The 23,850-nt window shown below is 38.9% G+C and overlaps 1 protein-coding gene across 1 annotated transcript; it reads left to right on the top strand.

Moving 5' to 3' along the window:
- The first annotated feature begins 6,710 nt into the window (after positions 1-6,710).
- tomm70a (translocase of outer mitochondrial membrane 70 homolog A (S. cerevisiae)) lies at positions 6,711-22,465 on the top strand. Its single transcript, XM_028445091.1, has 12 exons — positions 6,711-6,997; positions 10,873-11,046; positions 12,234-12,360; positions 12,458-12,567; positions 12,656-12,804; positions 16,174-16,381; positions 18,640-18,774; positions 18,888-18,995; positions 19,077-19,193; positions 19,698-19,795; positions 20,823-20,945; positions 21,027-22,465. Exons 1-12 carry the CDS (start codon positions 6,779-6,781, stop codon positions 21,178-21,180), a joined length of 1,722 nt encoding a protein of 573 aa, XP_028300892.1. The 5' UTR covers positions 6,711-6,778; the 3' UTR covers positions 21,181-22,465.
- The last annotated feature ends 1,385 nt before the right edge of the window (positions 22,466-23,850 follow it).

Here is a 23,850-nt window from a genome sequence, read left to right as displayed (position 1 = left end):
ATTTTTCAATGTCTTTATAAACTAACAAAACAGAACAGAAAAAAAAAAAAAAAAGAATGAGCAAAAATGTAACAGCAGAAACACCAGGAAGTATTTTAAAACACCAAGATTAACATGTTCAAGGACCTTCATCTTAACACCACCATACATTACAAAAGCATGGACATGTTTCTATGTCACCATATAATTTCAAAAAACACAAAGCCAGTTAGCTCAGACAATAGCAGACACAATTTACAGGAATTGAAGACTAAGACAGGGTTAGTAAGAACAAGAAGATCAATCATGAAAGGTGCAGTCCACAACTTTCAGATCAGTCTATCCCCCTCCCTCCCCGCTGCTCTCTTGCCCTGCCTCCAAACTTTCCAAAGTCTCTCCCTCTAGAGGAGCTAACAAGCTAACGTTAGTCCGACAGCAACATGCTCTGTTAAAAGCATATTACTGCAGCACTTCTCTTTCTCAATGTGCACATATCTCAGCAGCAACAACACGTGTCATTTACAGCAGCCACACGAAGGTTGCTGCGTGCACATAAACAAACACATGCACTACAGAGTTCTCGTGTAACAATTACAAATAAAACATAATGTAAACCAAGCAGCAGTAATTATCTTTCAAGCAGAAAAGGTGCCAATTCCATCTTCTATTCCTCCACACTATACACTGTAAAAAAGACGGTGCTCCAGCCCGGGAAAGGGGCAGGGCCAGTGAGCAACAGCTGTCAGACAGCCCATCAAACACAATCCTGGCTGTGATTGGTTTTTTTTGCTCAGTCGCGGCGCATTCTGGTAATCTGCCAAAGGCTGCAGGAGCAGCGGAGGGGCTCAATGAGCCTGTTTTTTCCCACATACTACTAGTTTCATGTAAAGCTGTCCTTACATAGCGACAGCTTTAGCAAATATGACAAAAAGTCACTTTTATAAGAGTTTCAGACTGCACCTTTTTCTTTGCTGACCTGCTTAATTCAACTTAGGTTGTATAGAACATATGTCCACTTATTGAGGGCCCATGGGAGCAGTTTATCTGAGGGTGAATGCTCAAAAAAGGCACGGGCAGACCCCCGTGACCCTGAGAAACAGGAACAAGCGGGTCTGAAAATGGGTGGATGAATGCTCAGAAACAGGCTGTTTGTTATTGAAACTTAAACTGACCCAATGTTTGTTTTGGTAATGCAGAAACTCTAACTACGGTAACTAAATGTGTTTTTTTAACAACAGAATCTGACGCTGACTGAGGTTTGAACACATAATCATCTACCTGTGATGCAGCATTATGAACAAATCACACATTTTATTGAAACTGTAAAGAACATGTTAACTGTAGTTATTTTACTTTGGTTCAGACCTTATAACAATAGACAGCTTCAGTCTTCAGGGGTTTGGAAGTTGTACATCATTGACTGACCTTCTCTCATCATTAGCTGCACAGGCTTCACTTGAATTAGATCAACACTTGACTTTGAACACACACACACACACACACACACACACACACACACACACACACACACACACACACACACACACACACACACACACACACACACACACACACACACACACACACACACACACACACACACACACACACACACACACACACACACACACACACACGTCCCATCTATCTATAAAGCAGCAAAGGTCTGCGTGTGTGTGTGTTTGTGTGTGTTCGTGGAGCAAATATCTCCCCAACACGGTATGAGTTCAACCTGAAACTTAGTCAACAGATTCCAAATACCACAAGTGTGTGCATCCATTATTTTGGAGTAATTTGGTGTTGCAAAACGTTCAAAACGTTCATTTTAAGATTACGGCACTCTTGGTAGTTAGCGCGGTATTGAGCGCGCTACTTCCGGTTCTGGGTTCATGACGTCACTGTGTCGCAGACCTATGAACACACTTTACAAGTCTGTCATGCTCCTACTTGGTTGAAAAGAAAACCTACAGCCACATCTGCCCTTTTTAAGTTATTTAATTTATTGTACATTTAAGGAGTAAATTCAATGATTATTTACTTCATTCATTTTACCATCCTAATTCTGATCACATTGAAGCCTTAGACGATGGAGGCCATGACCAGTGGCATGCACAGACCTTTTGGGGGGCAGGGGCTCAGTGAAAAATAAGGGCACTTTATGCGGCTTGTAGAACTGACGGCCGCCTTATTATAGTTGTGTGAGATTTAAAAAATAAATAAACATTACAGGCACATGTTGAATGTAACTGCATATATATTTATGTTAATATCTGAACAAAATTACTTGACCTTTGAACTGGTACAGTTTCAGACTATAGCACTCTCTTTCACATGCAGCTGCTACATCATGCCTTTCTTGTTCTCCCTCATTCTGGTCATCAGACAGCACTTCTGATTCTGTGCATAGACTTGGTGCTGCTATGGACTCTGCTTTATCTGTAGATGAATCTGGAGACTTATTTATCTCAACTTCTTTGCTGGTAGATGGCCTACTGCTGTAGCTGCCTAGAATAGAATAATAAGAGTTTTAGTAATAGCCTATTTTTTAAGGTTGAATATAGCCTATTAAGGTAAATACAAGATTACTGCAAGTCTTGTAACATAGAAATAACGTGTTGGTACAAAATAATATAAATAGCTAAAGTAGCTTAATGCTTAATTTAGTACGGCCAAACCACTTTGTGTAGGTAAAATAAAAATGTGGACAGCTTTTAAGATTTTTAAGTAAAATTAGAGGAACAGTTCAACTTTAAAATCTGAGCTTTAAAATGCCCTTAACAGTGAACACTCTTGACTTTGACCTTTCATCTTCATCTTCCTCTGTAATTGGTAAATAAAAAGAAACCAACAATATGAATAAGAATGTTTGGTTATATTTCAACAAGGCATAGAGCTTCTTTTTAGGCTACTTTTAGGTGTGAACTTTTTCTGCAGGCAATTCCCAATTGCCTGCAGAAAAAGTTCACGTTGACAGAGGTGTGTGTGGGTGGAGTCATGTCAGCATGGGCCACAAAAAAAAAAAAAAGAGATCTTTCAAAAGGGCACTTGCTTGGTCCAGAGGGCAAAGGGTTGGTGCTTTAGCTTTAATGAACACAATGGCTAAGATACTTCTGGCACGTTCTGATGTGTAGTTTCAAAATAAAAGCCCACCAAAGTTTCAAATATGAGACTTATTACATATGTTTTTGGATTCACTTTTAAAGAAAACAACCTGTTATTACAGTCAAATTCCACTTCGGGGTTGTAGTACAAGACCCCAAATTTAAAAGAAAATGCCTTGTTCTATTTCATAATATTTCGTAAGATGTCTCACTATGGGATGCACCCTCCATCTGCAGCCCTCAGAAGTATATATCTCAATCTGCCAATCCTTATTGGCTAGTGAAACGTGTCTGTGCGCCAGGGACGCTCCCACCTTCTATAAGAGGAGGAGGCAGACAGACACCCTACATTCAAAATAAGCATTTCTTTTCACTCGTTTGAGCAAGAAGAGTTGTCTGTTAAGACATCTCACTCATATTACTCATAGAACCGTGTTATGTAAATAACCTAAAATTCTATTTCATAATATTTCGTGAGATGTCTCACTATGGGATTTTGTAGTTCCCGTATTGCAGACATGCTTATCGAGCGGAGACCAGCTGCAGGGCAGAAGTCTGTACACATCCCGTAAAACCACCCGTGCGGAAACGTCCAACATGTAAAAGCCGACAAACGTAAGGGTCCGAGGTTCAACTCGCCGCTGCACAAATGTCCTGTACAGACTTCCCTTGAACAAAGCCCAGGATGTGGCAAGACCCCGATTCGAGTGTGCGCGCAGACCCTCAGGCGGCCACAGACCCTGACTCCTATAAGCCAAAACGATACCTCCACAACCCAGTGTGACAGGCATTGCTTAGTAACAGGCTTCCCCTTACGGGAATTAGCCCAGGAGACAAACCACTGAGGCTCCTTGTCATGTCCATATAGGTGCGCACCGCACAAAATGGACACAACACATGACTGCTCAACTTATGAGGCAAAAAAGGCCAAAAGGTCAATGGGAGAATATGAACCTGTCATGCGCTCAGCTCTTCCTGGGCAATGCGAGGATCTTTTTGAAGCCCAACTCGGCCTTTATGCCAAAGATGGTACAAAGGCCGAGTTGGGCTTCAAAAAGATCCTCTCATTTCCCGGGAAGAGCTGAGCGCATGACCGGTGTATCGTGAGTGCATGGATGTCACTGACCCGCTTAGCTGACGCCAGAGCCAGTAACAGAACAGCTTTCAGAGAGGCAAACTTCAGGCTTGCCTCCTCCAGTGGTTCGAACGGAGGATGTTTAAATCCCTCCAGAAACACCAGTACCAGTGGTCTGGACACGGGGAGGAGTGCGCGCTCCCTTCATCAACCGGCAGATCAGTGGGTGCTGACTCGCCAGATTCTCCCCAAAGCCTACATGACAGGCGGCGATCCCAGCCAAATACACTTCCACAGTGAAAAAGGATTTGCGCTTGTCAAGCAGGTTCTGCAGGAATGACAAAATCACTCCCACCGGGCACTGAAAGCTGATGTGACTCCTCTGGAGGCACCGTCCCTCAAAAATCCTCCACTTGCAATCATAAAGAGATCTAGTGGAGTAGGCTCGAGCACTTTATAGTGGAAATTACACTCTGTGAGAGTCCCACGGCTGACAGTTTTAGCCAGGGCCTAGCCCCGAGCACCAGGCACTCTGGGTGCGGGTGTAAAGATGTGCCCCTGGCCTGCGACAGCAGGTCCCTGCACAGCGGCAGTCACCAGGGACGAGCATGCAGCAACTGGTAAATCTCCACCAGTCAATGCATGGCAGGCCAAAGTGGAGCCACCAGTATTAATGTATGGCCGTGCTTCTAAAAGGGAGTCGTTTCTTCCCACAGTCGCTAAATGCTTGTTCATGAGGCTCTTGCTGGATTTTTTCCGTCTTTATATTTTGATACTTTGAGATCCCTTTGTTGTAAATTGCGCTGTATAAAAAAGTTGAATAATTAGAATATTATTAAACTGTTAATTAATGTTTAAATAATGCCTTAACTGACCTTAATTAAGGGATCCCTATTGTAAAGTGTTAACCATTGGGGTAAATTAGATGTATAAGGACTAATTTGCTGATCATTATCATTTAAAAATTTGTTGCACCTATAAAAATATAGTAATAAATTAATTTACTAAAACCATGATAAAAAAATTACACTTTTTTGTTTTTTCAGATTTTAGCTTTCTTTCCAATAAATATCCTTTTTCCAAATTTTTGTCCATTTTTACAAGTTCTTTTTGACACTTATCCAATTTTTGTCAATTCTGTAATCGTTTTTGCCACTTTTCATCCAAATAAGCTACATTTTGCCCAATAAATAACAGTTGTTTCCTTTTTTCCTTACATTTAGCCTCTTTTTGTTGCACATTTTTGCCCTTTTTCACTATTGTTTGCCACAATTTGCTCATTTAAGCTAGCTTTTGCCATTACATATCATCTTTTTTGTCAATTTTTTTGCTACTCTTGACTGCTTTTGGTCCATTTTAGTTATCACTCTTTTCTTTCCACTTGTTACTAATTTTTTGTCACTTTACTGACACTTTTTTCATTGCTGTTAACTCTTTGATTACCATCCCGGAACGGCGGATTTCTCAAATAGCTGGTTGTGATTGGCTTGATCACCATTCAATAAATCTAACTGGACCAATATGTTTTCAACAATGAATCCCTCTGTAAAAAGTGAGGGGGATGAATTTTAGTTTTTATGAAAGTGCGGGCGTTGTATCCCTCGCATCCCCCACGGGTAGACGTGCCTGGTCCAAGGTACCACCTCCTAGCCTCCAATGACAGCATACCGAGACAAAACCCAAACCAATGGTGGCTCTAGAAAGACAACATAAACAAGGACTGCAGGGTGTGACATATAGATGACTTTTTAAACATTGTTGCTAAATCCCAGCGGTGGACGGGGGTTGTACGGGTAAACAGTATGGCTCTAATGATGCACTAAATGGAAGCAAAAGGTTTTTTCTTCATGTGCATGAGTTATCTACAACTTTCACCCATTTACTCGGAATCGTTCAAGACAGAAGAGGTGTGAGAATATGAGTTTGAGCTGGAGCTGAGTACAACGACTGGCAGGCAGACATAATGTATGCCTGCCTTTACCTCCTCTGTCTCGAAAAATGTAATTGACTACAAAGATGGCGTCCGGGTTTTTCATGTATATTATATATGTATGAAAGTGGATATATTTAAACTTTCATATATATATTCAAAATTTTCTTATACTGTATATATATTCAGACTTTCATATATTCTTTCATATTACTTCTCAAGCACTATCGAGGTGCCCTTGAGCAAAGCACCAAACCCCCAACACTGCTCTGGTGCGCTCCCTTCATTGTAAAAGCAGCCCCACTCTGACATCTCTCCATTAATGAATGTCCACAGGTCCTGTTTGTGCATATGTGTGATTCGGGCCTATGTGTGTGAGAAGCATGTCCCTAAAAATAACAGAGTGCAATGTAATTTCCCTTCAGGGATTAATAAAGTAATTCAAATATATATATATATACTTGCACCCTGTTAAACGGGAATAAGCGGGTATGAAAATGGATGGATGGATATATATACTTGCCGTATTCCTGTATTATCCAGAATAAACCTGTGCTTGACTTTGGACTACAAGTACACTCGGCCCTCGGTCCTCCGCCTGCATCCCGTCGTGCGTCGGTGTTCCGTGACCTCTGTGCACAGGAAGTAGAAGTTCTCTCTCGTGCTGCTGCTAACCTAACGCTCGTGGAGATCATGGCTGCCTCAAAGCCAGTGGAGCCGCAGTCCGGGCTACCCCGCTGGCAGCTGGCCCTGTTGGTGGGGACCCCCATTGTGCTGGGAGTGGGAGCGGTCTATCTGTGGAACCGCAGCCGGACGAAGCAGAGGAAAGGCACCGGGGAGAGAAAGACACCTGAAGGCAGCGCCAGTCCGGTGCAGGGCCAGGAGGGAGCAACCCGGGAGCCGGAGGTCACGGTAACCCTGATTGTCTGTGGGTGAATGGTGCTTTTCACACATTAGGTCGGGCTGGCTCAGCACAGGAGGAGCAGGTGTGAACGAATCAGTCCACCGTGTCAAGGTGTCAGGTTACCGAGCCCATGGCTGACAGACCGACCCACCGTGGTTAGCCTCTGAGCTACAACTGCCCGAGGACCGGGCTAATAAACACTAGCATTGCAGACGTTTCCTGGGCTCTGTGACAGCAGCTAGCTTTGTGCAAACGTTGACTAATTAGGTGATAAACTGCGTGTTTCAACTGGTCAAGTTTATTGTAGTTTAACTCTGTGTAATGCATGCTAGGCGGCTAACGCGGCTGTCAGTGTGTGTGTGTGAGGTGGGCGGGGTTCATTGTCGCCTAAACCAGCGCGTGAAACAATTCTAGAGGTGTAGATGTACTGATATATCCTACTCAAGTATAAGTAATGTTACTTGATTGAAATTTTACTTAAGTACAAGTAAGTCATACATAAAATACTCGGGTAGAAGTGAAAAGTAGCTCAATTAAATAGTACTCAAAGCAAAAGTTACTAGTTACTTTTACCCCCACATTTATTTTTGGTAATAAATCTTGCCACGGTTCCCTTGCATACAGTAAACATCTCATGTATAAATTTAAAGAGAGACCACATTTTGCACAATTTGAACTCAATTTATTTTCCTCAAACGCATCTGTATGAAATAAAAGGTTCGTCAAAATATACAAATATTTTAGAAATAAAATAACACCAATGAATTCCATTTTAAAATAAAATAAAAGTATCAAACTCTAAGTATAGCAAAATGTATTAACTCTAAAACAGATGTTTTAGAGCTTTGTCTGTTTTGGCATGGTGCTTTACATTTAATCTGGTTTGTCGACTATAATGTGATGCATTTGATTGTTGTCTCATGGCCATTTCATTTTTTGTAGATTCACAATATCCCTTGAGAATTTTAAAACAAAAAAATAATAATTTACTCAGTAACGGTTGGGTGTAGTAATGTAACAAATTACTTTACTTCTTTTAAAATATACTTACGGTAAGTCCAAGTAAAATTACTGATTTAGAAATATACTCAAAAGTACAAGTACCCATAAAAGCAACTGAATTATAGGAACATGTCGTGAGTACTTGTAATCCGTTATTTTCCCTTCTGCTCATTTCAGTCCACAAGTGGCATATCGCTTGATTTATTCTTAAAGTCCAGATTGAGAAAATCATTCACACTTTCTACATACAGCTAATTATTTTCCAACTTTGTCACATTTTCAACCAACTAAAGAGCAAAAACCTTTTAAACAAATTAACAAATATCTGAAACACGTCATGTATTAATTTACTCAGTGCCATTGACGAGAAAACTCGTTATGTGATGTAGTGACTAACTGGTTTAAACATGATAAAAGTGCTATTTGGGCATCATACACATGCCCAAAGTGTGTTTTTCATTGATTCCCTCAATTGTTAGTTAGAGGGTGATTTGCTCCTTGCTGGAGAAGCCACGCCTCCAGGAAGCTCTCAACCTTGATTGGCGTGAACAGACACGCCCACGAAGGCGAGCATTTCAGCATCCTTCACGCAGTGCTATGTGTGTATGCAGCATGAGCTTGGCTACGGAGTGGGTGGGAGGAGGGCGGGCCGTCCTCTGGCCCTACGTCACCGTGCAGGGAGGAGGAAGTCAGTGTCCTCCTGTCTATAGACACGCTCACTCATGAATATGCATAAGCAGGACGCAAATCAGCCTCTTTGTGTAGAGTTGCTCAAAAAGTGACTTTTCAGAGGCTAAAACTCTGGAAAACAGGGGAGTTTGGGAAAATAAATCTCAAATACTATGTTTTTGGGGTTCTTAGAACAAATGGAGATAACGTAGCATGATATGGGACCTTTAATCACTAATGCTACTGTTAGCTAAGGAGGGACACAAAATACAGTACTAAGCAAAACATTCAACTGTGAGCCAGATAGCACAATAATAGGTGACCTTTGGATGAGAGATCACCCGTGATGGGCAGAGCTCAGAGGGAGAGGAAAGGAGTTTACGAAACAGAAAATGGCGCTACGAGAGTTGATGCTGAAGTTTCCACCAGCTCACAGCAGCTCACACTCGACCAGAGCATGTGTGGAACTAAGTGGAATATTGCGAGTGTGGCGATGGTGAGAGAAAACGATCAACTAAACGGGTCTTCTCTGCGTGTCAGCCTTGTCTCAGTGTTATTTTTTTTTAGAACGAAACCAATGTTCAGATGTTATAGTTTTCAATAAAGCAAAAAAAAAATTGCTTCAAAGTCACTGACAAATTTTTTTTTTTTTTTTATAGAAAAAGCCAGTTTTCCCAGCTTTTTGCTCTGAAACTGGCGTTTTGTGTAAAACTTGCTCTATTCAACTGCTGATTACGGAAGAAGGAAACAAACTACAAACTTTTTTTTATAAAAGTAGAGACTATATTCTTTCAGAATCTGGTGTCAGATTCCAGATTGTCATAGTATAAAATATTTTGTGGGTCTTTAAAAATCAGTCAAAATGCTCTAAAATGGCTGGCACTGCAGGGGGTAGAAATTCTGAAAATGGCTGGCACTGAATGAGTTAACGTTCCACTTACGATCAATGTTTAGGTTTAACACAAATGCCTTAAACCGGTTACTGTCAAGACTGTAGTGATAAAGTCAGAATAAGCACATCACTATGATCTGATTTACTTCCAGAGTTTACCAGTGCATGGATAGAAAAGTCAATCCTGTTAGTGACTTCATGTGGTTGGATCTATTCCATCTGATCAGGGTTACAGATTTCTGGGGTTTTATCAAAGTTGGAACAGGGTTTTTGTGCTTTCATTAGAACAATAAATATTAGGTATCAACTTTCCCAGTTCTTACATCCTGGTCATCCTAAAACAGCTAAGCACGCATAACAAAGTTGAAAATTAACAGGCATTTGGCTGCGGGTATCAGATAATAAAAGTCTTCAAGCTGTGCTTTTCTCTTCCTTGCTTTTAACTCTGATTATACTGTAGCAGTACTGTCCAGAAAGTAAATCTTTCTAGTGCAATATGAATGAGAAATTATGTTTGGTATTAGTAGGTAGTATTATTTAAATATGAGATACCTTTGAAGATTATTTTATTTTAGGATATTTAAAAGGTGTGAATTGGCCACTTAGACATAGCTTGTTAAGTGTTACAGCTTATTCTGAGTAACACAATGTTCTTAATGGATCCTCTAAGGTAAACAGGTAAGTGATATTTTAATATGAAAATGTCCCTCTGCACTTGTCTTGCATGATGATAAATTATGCCAGGTTTTGCAGTGTAATTTGTATTGCAATATACATTTATTATAGATGTATACAGAATTACAGATAAAATGTAACCTAATTAATTTATAGGCCTTATGAGGCATAGCCGTAATGCAGGCATAACTATGGGAAAATTATGGGAAGGAGTTAAAGTAAAAACAACTAACAATCTGTTAACTCCAAGCTAAATGATAAATACTTTTTATATTCATTAGTTTAAGTGACTGTGGTCACAGATGTTGCTTATGTTCTTATGAATATGTGGTTTTGTTTTTCAAGGCAAAGCAAATTTATTTGTATAGCGTATTTCATACACAAGGCAACTCAATGTGATAAAACATTCAACAGCTTAAAATCAAAAAAGAACATTTAAAATCATCAGTAAAATCAGTTAAAATCATCATTTCATTTCAGAATTGAATTCAAGTGAAAACTGAGTGACAGCACAGAGTTGGAATATCTGTTGGGAGAGTTTGTTAATTAATGCAGCAGTGTTTGTGTTGGCTGTTTAGTGCTGTTATACATATCACAGTGTGCAGCGCTGAGTCAATAATTATTACCGTTCTGTTTTTCACTTAGTGCCCTTTGGACCGGGCCCAAGCTGCAAAGAATAAGGGTAACAAATACTTCAAGGCTGGAAAATATGAAAATGCCATCCAGTGCTACACAGAAGCCATCGCCCTCTGCCCCAAAGAGAATAAATCTGATTTGTCCACATTCTACCAGAACAGAGCAGCTGCCTACGAACAGCAGGTAATCGTTGGATGAAATGTATGAAAATGGTTTTCTTACTCTCTTCTACATTGATGATTTGAGGGGTAAATCATGATCGTTATCGCATAATTGAAAATTTATTACAATTATGGCATAATTATAATTGAAAACATCTGTTACTGTTGTAATCATAATTGAAATGTAATTCAGTTTTGACAATTGACTTTGTACTTGTAATTCTATGAACATTTCTATAGAATTTCATGGAAATTCTACCAAAATTCTTCAATTAAACATAAACCAGTGGAAACATTTTACAATTCTATTGCTTACACATACGTAGTAGTAATCATTAAAATATGTTTTTAACATTATATTCATATTTCTTTTCCCACTACCTGTCAGTTCTCTTCAGATCATTTTGCCATTTAAAAAAAAAAGAAAAAAAATTAAATTGAGGGCTATTCTGAAAGAAAAAAAGGCTCAGATGCCCACACCAAAAATATTAATACCAATATTTTCTTTTATTAGGAAGCCTAACAAGGTAACCAAGAGATGAAAAACAAATTGGGTGATAGATCATATTTTTAATGTTTTTTACAGCTGATTTAAGTCATGGGTCAAAACTGACTTGTTATTATAAGAGATGCTAACAGAAAGCTAACACAAGAGGAAGGTTAACATTTTGTGAATTATTTATTTCAGGCATAGTAAATGTGTTTAATTAGAAAAATAATATTGTAATTTTAATTTTAATTGGAAAAAATGTCAGCTACAGTAATAATACACTTGTAATTGAACATGGATAATTGAAGATTCATTGTAATTGAAAAATGTAATTTACCCCAAACCTGATTGCCTCTCTCTATTGTAACAACTTTTGAAATTTAGTCTGAGAAAATGTGACGTGCAGACAAACCCTAGTTTTCTGTGTTGAGCAGCACATTAGAGCACGGGTGTCGAACTCCAGTCCTCGAGGGCAGGATTCCTCAGACTTTTAGATGTGTCCCTGCTCCAACACACCTGAATCAAATGAATGGCTCGTCATCATGCTTCAGCAGAGCTTGATCACAACACATTGGTATCCACCAGGAGTGTTTGAGTAGGGACACATCTAAAAGTCTCCGGAATCCGGACCTCAGGACTAGAGTTTGACACCCCTGCATTAGAAGATCAATCAAACTGCCATGTTGTAGTTAAGAACCATGGCGGGCTTATTTTTTCAGATGAAGTGGACTGAGGTGGTGCAGGACTGCTCCCAGGCTGTGGAGCTGAACCCACGCTACATCAAGGCTCTGTTCAGGCGGGCCAAGGCTCTGGAAAAGCTCGACAACAGGAAGGAGTGCTTAGAGGGTGCAAAGTTCTTTCCTTTACAAAGTGCACACAACAGACTCACTACTGTTGAGCTCTGCTCTCATTCTCTGTCCCCCCCTCTCTGTCTCTCATTCAGATGTTACAGCTGTGTGTATTCTTGAAGCGTTCCAGAACCAACAGAGCATGCTGCTTGCAGACAAAGTGCTGAAGCAGCTGGGCAAGGAGAAAGCAAAAGAAAAATACAAGGTTTCTGTCTCGTTTTGGACTTTTTTTTCTTAGTTTTCTTTTTGTGGTTTTAAATAATGCAGTATTCTTTATAACCTTTCCGTTTCAGAACCGAGAACCCATGATGCCTTCTCCGCAGTTCATCAAGTCCTACTTTAGCTCATTTGCTGATGATATCATCTCTCAGCCCCTGCAAAAGGGTGAGAAGAAAGATGAGGACAAGGACAAGGAGGGTGAGGCAGCCGAGGTCTCAGAAAGGTCAGGAGATTTTTCTAATAATTAGATACTAATTACAACAAAGGATAAGTACAAACTTAAAGTGCGTTTTTTTTTTTTTTGGTCAAATGAATAGATTTTTACATCTGTCAGTTGTTTGGGACACCTCTTTTCTCTACAAATAGCTACATTCATTGGAGCAACACTTTATGAATATTGATCATCTATGAATTAAAAACTGTCTTCATGAACTAAAAGGAGTTGTAAAGACAGCAGAGCAAACAAAACAACAAACCAACCTCTCTTTATGAAGGGTTGAAAGGGTCTGAGGTTGACAGAGATGCCCACAACCATGTGAGGGTCCGGCTTACAGTCTAAAGCTGATGATATGCTAGCTACACTGTTTTGTCAGATTGTACCCATAGCTCTCAGTTGGGAATCAGCTAGAAATGTGAAAATCAGAAATGCTTAACTCAGTAAAGGTCCTGGATAAAGGTACACAGATGTGTTGCAGGTTTGTTGGCTTTGGTGAGCTCATACAGTTGTGCAGATTGCAGGTATCTCTACTATTCTCTGGAATATAGCACAGAGTCCCTCCCTGGTCCTCTCTGCCTGCTAAGACATGCACACACCACAAGTATCTATAAATTTGAGTAACTTTCTGATGAGATCATTAGAGTGGCTTGCTTTTTAATCTAGTTGATCTCTTTTTTGGTTTTACCTAGTACTGTCACTTTAATGCGTCAATTGCAATTAATTAATTACAGGGGGGAAAAAAACGCGCTAAGAAATCAGCGCAGAACCTTCTCATTTCAATATTTCCCCGTATACCCATGACACTGATGCACAGACTACAATAACAAGACGGCGTTATTTTTGGCTTTTAAAAACACCGGATGGAAAACAAAAGCCCAGTTGTGTGTAAATTGTGCAAGGAAGGCTTTGCCCACTGGAGTTTTTGTAGCCCCCGTTAACACCTAAATGCTAAACATGTAGCAGCTAGCATGGACAGCTAGCACAGATAGTGCTAACTGCAACATGCTGCGTGCACACCTCAAATACAGCCAAGGCTTTAAATTAACACCCTCCAACCTGCTAATTGCGGGTAAAAATTAACTTTAGCAGGTAACATTGTAGCGTTATTAGCCATTTTGTCTGGTGAGGAATGAAACAATTACCACTTCGTCTGTTTGATTCAGCAGGCTGCAGAAAGTCATTGTTGCCAGGTTGGGCTGTTTTCTGCCAGGAAATTCAAGGGTTTTTGTTTGTGTTTAGACTTTAAGACGTACTGTGTGTCTGACAACACTGCTTGTTGTACTAATCCTACATTTCCCATGAACACTATGTTGTGACGTGTCATACAACAATTGGCTACGTACTTACGTTCTCTTGATTGTTGTTGTTTGGTATCGGAGAAGGCAAACGGAATGGCACAGAACAAACAATAGGAGCTGAAATAAATTTGTCAAATTAGTTAAGCAAAACACGTGGAGATATTTATCAGGTGTTGAAAAACCTGAACTGCAAAAAAAGAAGGCTGCCGCCAACACTGAAAGAGGATCTGAAAAGAAGAAGAAATTGAGGCGTTTTAATACTAAATGGATGTTGGGTCGAGTGGCTGGTATTCCACCATTTGTTCACTAATTCACCAAATGCGCACTATCCAGTTTGTTTACATTTGAAGAGCATGCATATTTGTAAAAAGGAATGTGCTATATTGTATCGTTTATGATTTATCGTCAAAAATATTCTCACCGGTAAGAATATGTCATGCCACATTTTAACCGATAAATTCCCATGTCGGAAATTATCGAGGGCCACGGGCCATTTGTCCCTCAATTTAGCCAAGAATGCCCATAAAATCCTTGTTCCACGGGCCAAAACTGCCCCTGTATGTTGTTAACTTATTATTCTCTGGAGCAGAACGTTATTCACGGGAGCTCCGCAGCAACAACCCTCCTCGGCCGCAGTGTGCACCACCCCTCCCTCTCACACCCACAGACGGCGGTGCTCGTCACGGCTTCCTGAAGCTGCCGAGCTGCGATACATCATGGACCGCTACTTGGTTAAAACCAGACAACCATCCAACCAAGTGTACCAATCCAAGTTCCTCCGTCATGTCCACCCAAAGATCCACAAACAAGGGGACAGAGATGAACTCGTAGCAACGATTATGAACTGGAAACTCAACTAAAGCTAACTATGCTAAGCTAACACACCGACACACAGAGCTAATGCTAACCACTCCATATAAGGAACAGGCCAAGTAAAAAGAACACGTCTTACTGTCATAAAGCCACGGATTTGTTTATGGTCAGATTTAACACTTGTATGGAAGGATAAAAGCTAAACATGTCACATGTGTGAAATAGATATTAGCATAAATAATAATGTCACTATTCATCCATTCAAACTTGTGAAATGTAATATTTTTTTTATCACAGACAAAGCTGGTCTCATTAGACTAATGTAACTATTGAGATTATTACACCAAAATACACTGAATGATTAAATCATCAGCTTGATCTGGTTTAATTATGGGAAATTAGAGTTATTTATTAACTATAACTTTATGTACCTCATAAGATGAATGAAACAAGATTCAGCAACAGTTTTTAGAAAATAATCTAAGAGCCATGTTGGCTGGTGATCTAAAAAGTTAATCTAAAGCCCTGAATACAGCAGAATGTAAATGGCTACGCCTGCATTTATTCAAGTCTGTTAAAAACAATACATGACTTTATAAAGCCACTTTGTTATATATCAATGTTTTGATTTGCCACAATAATGTATTTTAAATGAAAATACCTCATGTTGAGCGCATTTATCAGCAATTTTAGGTGCAATTAAAAGAGATAAGATTAATTAATTACAGAGCATAGTTAATTAATCACACAATTTTTTTAATCTCTTGACAGCACTAGTTTTTCTGAGTAACTTCAGTAAACAAACTAGAAGCTAAAGGCTAGCTAGAAATAATGTTCAAACATCGGTTTCTGACCTTTTCCAAACAGAGCTCACTTTATAGCAGCTGTCATTAGAAAAATGTTTTTAGTGTACATTTCTTACAGCAGTCTTTGATTAAACTTTACACCGATGTACTTGGTCTTGTAGACGCCCTGACCCAGTCATTATCAAACTCTTTGAATTCCATATATTTGCCAATCTTTCTATTTCAAACAGCAAATGCGTGCTCACCTGCTTCCCTAATAAATGCCACCGATGACAGTTGTGAATGATTGAACAGCAGATTTGTACCCTTAGATTAAGAAGTTTTTTAAACAATTGCAATGCTGACTAAAATAAATTGACTTTCTGCCCTGGTAGCATGTTTCCCCTGACAATAAACAAATGTGTACAGAGTTATAAACATTTCCTTATTTTTTTTTTTTTTTTACTTCTCACTTACAGTTCGGGCTACCTAAAGGCAAAGCAGTACATGGAGGAGGAAAACTACGACAAAATCATCAGCGAATGCACCAAGGAGATCGAGTCATGTGGCCGATACACTGCAGAGGCTCTGCTGCTGCGCGCTACATTCTACCTCCTCATCGGCAATGCAACTGGTGCTCAGCCTGATCTGGACCAAGTAATCAACATGCAGGATGCTAACGTGAAGGTACAGGCTGTTTCTTTTAATCTGTTCATGGTTTGCTCATGATCAGGGGCGTCAAACTAATTTTAGTTCAGGGGCAAAATACGGAGCCGTGATCTCAAGTGAACCACTGATTTTTATGCAGAAAAACTAGTAATTTTAGCATTATTGTGCCCTTGTCTGCACTTCTACATATACATAACTTAAGAAACCGACCATACCCAAACAATAAGTGATAAATATCAGTCCCAACAGGATCTTCAATTTAAATATCCTAGATTTTGTGACCAATTTCTATGTAATTAAGGGAAATATTATGTTGTAATTTGAGTTTTTACAACAGTTTAACTTTCAAAATGACTGCAATCACGCGCTATAAGCACCGGGAAAACTGTGAGCCCCTGCAAAAGTTTCATTTACGCAATAATTCACATTTTCTGTCATTTTTTCTTTTTCCTGTGGGCTGAATTGGATGCCCCAAAGGGCCAGATTTGGCCCCCAGGCCATGAGTTTGACACACGTGCCTTAGATGCTTCAGGGTTGAAATTTAGGATTTAATCGACATGTTGAAACAATGAATTGAATTTGGAAAGATTTAGATGGATAAGATAAAAACACTAAGCAAAGCAAGAATTGGCCTGTCTATTACCAGCTGATATAGTATGCAGTCTCGACGGCCATTATGGACATTCCAACAATTCTGTCAAACAGGATCTTAGCTAGTGGAAGAAAAGCAAAGAAAAAACACTGATGCAAACACTGTACACGACCACCGGGAGGCTTTTTGAGGCTTACTGAGAGGCAGCGATTAACACCACTAAACGTCCCCAGATTAAGCTTTAAACAGTTTGTCTCCAGCTGTCCACTTACAGAACATCATCCTAGAACAGACAACTGTCAGAATCAGACGTATCAACAACACTCTTCAGTAGTTTTTAGTAGGGGTGTACCGATTGCATTTTTCTGGCCGATCCCGATTTTTTTTTTTTTTTTTTTTTTGAGAGCGTACACCTTTAATATTCCAAACTTATTTTATTGTAAAACATTGAACAATATCCACAAAACAATACACATGTGTTGTTTTAACTGCACGTGAGGTAGTTATCTCAAATATAAATGAAAAGTTTAGAACATTGCTGGCAAAATACTAAATTATCACTTTTTAGCTTTTCACTTTTCACATTTTAAAAACTAAATAAACGTGTCCAACAGGTTACACTGCAGACCTGATTTCAGCTCTTTGCAAAAAATAAAGTGTACAGCAGTATTTTGGCTTAACAAATAAAGAAAATCACAGGGTTTGGCGTAGATGATAAAATAATAATCTACAGGACAAACTAAAAAAACATCTTAAACGACCAATAAAGTGTCCTGAGTTTTCAGTTTCCTTGTAGTGCAAAAAGGAAAAATATCTAAATGCAGCAGCTTTGTGGATATTTAAATGTAAAAATATCAATCTAATAATAATCTGCAGCAGCTTACAAGATAAAAGCTCCTAAAAGTCAAAAATGATAAATTGCATCATGTTTAACATTTACATAAGTCAACGGGTAATGACAGAATGAATATGACACAGGTTAGTTGTTCTCTCACGTATTACTGTCACTTCATTAGTGGAAGCTTTTTATTCATGTCCAAAGCCATGAACTTCATAATTTTCTTCATAGTTGCTTTGTTCTTTTCACTGATCATAAGCACTGACAGCACTTCACTGGCAGTTTGCTCCGTTAGCTTTAGCTTCAGTATTAGCTTGATTTCTGGCTTCAAATCCTCCACACTCAGCGGTGTGGCGGTGTCTTATAGTGAATAAGGTAGCATTTTGTTTGCTGCTCGACCAAGGCTTATTTCCGCTTTACAGGAATTACAAGTTGCGATCCTTTGGTCTCTTTCTTTGTGTAATACTGCCGACATGCTAAGCTAACCTTGCCTCTGTGACCATTGTTTATATCCTGTCTAGCAGAGGCATGCGCAGCACGCACATGCACACATGACCTGATGGGCAGGTGTGTCAGTCATCTCACAGCAGAACAGGACAGTGGCTGATTTTAGGATGGACTTTAAGACGTTTCCAGAGGTAGAAAAAATCGGCGGAAAAGATTGGTTTCATATGCCGATCCCCCAAAATAAGGGAAATCAGCACCGATCGGCCTGCTGATTGATTGGTGCACCCTAGTTTTTAGCCTAAAGAAAAAATGTGTGATTATCTACTGATTTGTACATACAGGAAACGTCCTCTGCAAAGGGCCCAAACAGTTACACCCTCACTCTTTGTCCTGTCACAGCTACGAGCAAACGCTCTGATCAAACGTGGAAGCATGTACATGCAACAGCAGGAGCCCATGCTCTCAACACAAGATTTCAACATGGCGGCTGAGATCGACACGCGCAACCCTGACGTGTATCACCACCGGGGTCAGGTCTGTCAGGGTGTTCTGTATTTTTTCACACTGTATTTAACGCTCACAGAATAGAATGATCCTGTGACACATGCTGATGTTCCCCAAGACAAATGCTTTGTGTTTCGCCCCAGTTGAAGATCCTTTTGGACCAGGTGGATGAGGCAGTGGGAGACTTTGATGAGTGCATCCTACTCAGGCCCGACTCTGCTCTGGCTCAGGCACAGAAGTGCTTTGCTCTGGTAAGCTCTAGTGCACCAAAGCTGGAAGAGCCATTGGATGGGTTTAGAGTTAACAGATCTCCATACATTTGTGTTCTGCAGTATAGACAAGCATACACCGGGAACAACCCTTCACAGGTACAGACGGCCATGGATGGCTTTGAGGATGTTACTCGAAGGTTCCCAAAATGTGCTGAAGGCTACGCTCTTTATGCTCAGGTAGGAAAGCCAAAACCTTGTTTATTATCTGTGACGTATGTAAGTTAGGAATGGAGCTGGACTATGGGATGTATTTAGACTTGTCTAATATCTATTCCTGCATTATTATCCCCCGCCACAAAGTGTCAGTGGGAGCTCCATTCGTCCGAGTTAAAGGGGACAACTTTTCTCAGAAACCGTTGAAGATACGATAACCAAATTTAGTGTGTGATTTCAGGGTATCAATACCTTGTTGGAGTTTGAAAATGAGAAGCATACAATTATTTATCTGGAGTTATTGCCCTTTTTCCGTTTTTTTTCTTCTTTTGTTCAAGGTATCTGCAAAGGGGACAGCTTTTCTTAGAAACAGTTTAAGATAGTAATTTTATATTCTGATGTAATATTTTCTTATGTATACATCTAAGTTCTTAGATTTAGGACATTTATGAAAAGGTTGTGAGTTTTAATGACAACCAATCTGGCGGTGGATGTTGATGACTGTCTATTTGTTTGGTCTTATTTCAGGCTTTGACTGATCAGCAGCAGTTTGGAAAAGCTGATGAGATGTACGACAAGTGTATTGAACTGGAACCAGACAATGCTACAACATATGTGCACAAAGGGTAGGCTTCCCCCTCTCCTGCCTCCATACAGTGCTGTTCAAAACAATAACAGTTCAAAATGACCAACATACTGTTGAGTCAGGTTTATTTATCACATAACGGGGATCCTGGATCAACTTGCACATATTTAAAAAAAAAAAAAAAAAAAAACAACTTGAAATTGTCTTTTCGCTTATTTCTAAAGAGGAAAGACCAAACACACCAGTGGCATCTTGGTTCCAGACTAACATCCTTAAAGTTATGCAGGGGCCTGGAACTCATTTTAACAGAAAACTTGTAAGTTAACATTAAAAATGGTGTTTCGGTGGCAAAACCAAGAAATGCAGAGGAATTGTGTAATGTTGTCACATTATCCTGGGGTGGATTACCTGTTAACAGCTGCCCTAAGTTGGTCAACTCTAATTTTAAATCAAAATATTGGTTTAGTGATTGAGGAATGTCAAATGCTAAAAAATCTTTTTCGTGTATACATTAAATTCTCGAGTGCGTAAAGAAATATGCAGACATTGCTATTGTTTTGAGCAGCCCAGTATTCATTTTTATAAATTTTCTGTAAAATTAATACATTCATACATTCATACATTTTTGACTCAGCCAAGGAGGTCATATTTACACCGCTGTTTATTTATTTAGCCCTGAGAGCCAATCTTTATCCCGAAGTTACGGATCTGACTTGCCGACTTCCCTAACTAAAGAATCCACATTTAACTGAACTATCGCGGTGATTATTGCATCATTAACCCAACACGAAACTACCATATTGTGCTCTTTTGGCTGTAAACAGAGGCTAAACTCGTTTCAGCTGCTCACAGCAATGGCGCCGGATTGAGAAATGCATGTATGTTTTGACATCACATGGTAACTATATATATCTGAGCCTGTGGTCACGTGACTGCCGTAAAGTGAAATTTTCTCGGCATTCTCAAGGTCACATGACCTGCATGGAAATAAAAACTATTTCAACAATAGAGATTTGAAATGCGCATGCTTTACTTGTTTGTGTTGATAATCTGGAGAATGTGTGCAGTTTGTTGCAGCTTCAGTGGAAGCAGGACTTGGACTTGGGTCTTGAGCTAATCAGTAAGGCTATTGAGATCGACAACAAATGTGACTTTGCTTATGAAACAATGGGAACTATTGAAGTTCAGAGGTAAGAGCAAGTTTGTTATAAAAAAAGGACAACTCTTATTTTCTTGTTTGATTTTAACATATTTATGTTTTTCTCATCTAGGGGCAATCTGGACAAAGCAATAGACATGTTCAACAAAGCAATTAATTTAGCCAAGTCAGAGATGGAGATGGCCCATTTGTATTCATTATGTGATGCAGCGTACGCCCAGACAGAAGTCGCTAGGAAGTACGGCTTAAAGCCTCCGACACTGTAACGTCTCTGCCAACACATCGCCAGTCTGAGTCTTCTTTGCTGAACCTAATTGTGTTAAAAAAAACTGTCACTTAGCTATGATTTATAAAGAGAGAATGCAGTGTTTACATCACATTAGAAATAGTTCTTATCCTGGAAATAAAAGGGTTGTGTTGATGCTGAGGCCAGGCTTCAAAACGATGCTGTGCTTTTAGGAAAATAATGAAACTCTCACCACCACTGTCAATTATGTTCCAATTTCAGCATACAGAGCGGCGTTGTTGAGAGATGATAAAATACCCGAGTTGTTACTAAGGCAACTGAAATGTGTCAGTGGCGTACCAATAATGCGAGCGATCTCTATCCTTAACTGACTGTTCTCTTGTTAATTTTGCAGATGAAAAGTGTTTCTGCCACTTCCATATTGTACCATTCTATGATTTTGAATGCCAGCTTAAAACTATAGTTCAATGTGAAATTGTATTTGTAATGCTGGAACCAGTACTTGGTCTAGGCTGGCAGGGATGTTATAAGTTTTGGTTATTTTTATCAGTGGGTTTGCCTGTTTCCTTTTTTAATAAACATTGTGCAGCATGTTCACTGAATGAATAAATGTATCTGCAATGCTTGAGCTACCTTCAACACTGACAAATTTATCACTAAAAGAAGTAACACTTTGGATCTAAGAAATCTTTATAGTTTTTCATTTGGAACCTGTTTTGATTTGCCTCTAGTGTTAGATGGCATGGAGGGTTTACATAAAGTTTGTTTTTATTTGCCCACAATCTTCCAGAAGCATGATTTTTCAGTATTGTCAACTATGCTTATCTTTAAGGCTGCATTTATTTTTCTCTGGCTCAATTGATATGATTGTATTGTTCATCCATATCAAATCCTTTCAACCCCAGCCTTACCATGTTCCGCTAACATGCATCACTTGTTCCAGATCATGATTGGGTTTACAGTTACTTACTGGTACAAGATTACAATTACCAGCTGTGACCACAGATCATCTGCTTGACTGTGACTTTAGTCCGCCATGCAGGAGTAATGACTCATTCATTGAGTATCAAAGAACCGAGTCATGTCTGAACTACTTCTCCTTTCCACAAGGTGGATGTCAGTAGCTTCATCTGTGATGCATAATAGAGTTCATAAAAGTACCCATTGCTGGCTAGAAAAAGATCTTAACTAAATGTTGGCTGTTGAGAAGAAATTATTCTGACATTCTGCACCCGTGGTGTGAATGGTGACCAAAGTGGGAGAATGTTGAAATAAAGTTGTACTTCTTGGGATGATGATGCTTATTTTTGTTCTCTCTGTCATTTCAGACATTTGTGCGCATCAGCAGCATTTGTTCTGATCCAAATCCAATTGATAATTTCATGGGAGTCAGCAATTTGAGCTGTATTTATCTGCTAAATTATATAAAAACCAGAATTTAGAAGAATGACGGTGAAAACAGTAATTTATTTGAAAAATTATACTATATTGGCAAAAATATATCAACGATAAGTTCTTAAAAGGTTCATTGTAAAGGCAGAAAAATATAGGAACAAATGTAAGAAATAAAATACTGTAAGCACAAATTTACAGTAAATATAGATACTGAGCACTGCAAACAAAATGACTATAGGTAGGTAAATTGTAAATGATTATACAAAAATACAACATGATCGAGCTGGTTATTTGTTTTAATAAATAATTTGTAAATGTTGGGCCTGATCTAGCAGAAAACACACTTGAACTAGCAAAATGTGAGTAACATGCAGATTACTGGATAAAAATTTAATTCCAGTGATTGATAAAGATATAAAAATGTTTCATCAACTGACTAACAGTCTTGTCCCTGTCAAATAAATAAAAAATAAAATTACACCATTATGACTATTTTATAAGGAATTATTGTGGGGATCTAAACATCTCTATAGCAACCATATCAAAGCACTACATTTCCAAACACTAGAAACAGCAAAAATATCATATCTCTTTGTAAATATGGTAAGCACTTCACAAATTGTAAACCTGTCGTGATGTAGCAGGCACAATCCCCCAAGATTTTACTTTTTTTTAAAAAAATTATTAAACAATTTTATTGATGAGCGTCAATTATTAAGTGAACATGTGTAATATTACAGTTAGTACTAATAGGAGGCCACCAATTTTAGAGAATACTTAATTTGGGATGAAATTACATGAATGGGGTTTAATAAAAAATGTCTAATTTAGTTAATTTTAGATGTATTGTTGATAGAGATAAACTCTAAGAAATGTAGCTCACCAGAGCCCAATGGGTTTACAAGTACTGTATTTTATGTAAAAGGTTAGCATTTTGTCAATGATTTAAGGGTCTACTGTACATTTAAGAGAGCACAGCAAAAATGAATCTGATATTCCATCTGCTTTGAATAATAAAGTAGAAGTGTACACTATAGAAAGATACAGAAAGGGGGACAAGCAAGAAAGAAACATACATACAGAATTGAAAGGAAAAAAATGAATAAAAGCGGTAAATCAGTTATCATTTCAAAAATATTGTATATTGTCACAGCTTTTTTTTTTTTTTGTATAAATAAGGGACAAAGTCTTGACATATTCTTTACATTCACACAGAAAGCTTTCAAAGAGGGGAGAAGGTTTGTTGAATTCACACTTGTGTATGCAGAATTTACCATATAAAATGAACAGGTTA

This window comes from Gouania willdenowi, chromosome 4 (assembly GCF_900634775.1).
Source record: "Gouania willdenowi chromosome 4, fGouWil2.1, whole genome shotgun sequence".
NCBI lineage: Eukaryota > Metazoa > Chordata > Actinopteri > Blenniiformes > Gobiesocidae > Gouania > Gouania willdenowi.
Note: the sequence above shows the minus strand (reverse complement) of the source record. Positions and strands in the feature narration are given on the sequence as shown.

Excerpts from the sequence above, each read along its gene's own strand:
- tomm70a (XM_028445091.1), top strand. The coding sequence starts at position 6,779 with ATGGCTGCCTCAAAGCCAGTGGAGCCGCAGTCCGGGCTACCCCGCTGG. Across the intron at positions 18,775-18,887 it reads TGTATCACCACCGGGGTCAG|TTGAAGATCCTTTTGGACCA; the intron begins GTCTGTCAGGGT and ends GTTTCGCCCCAG. Across the intron at positions 19,796-20,822 it reads ACAACATATGTGCACAAAGG|TTTGTTGCAGCTTCAGTGGA; the intron begins GTAGGCTTCCCC and ends GAATGTGTGCAG.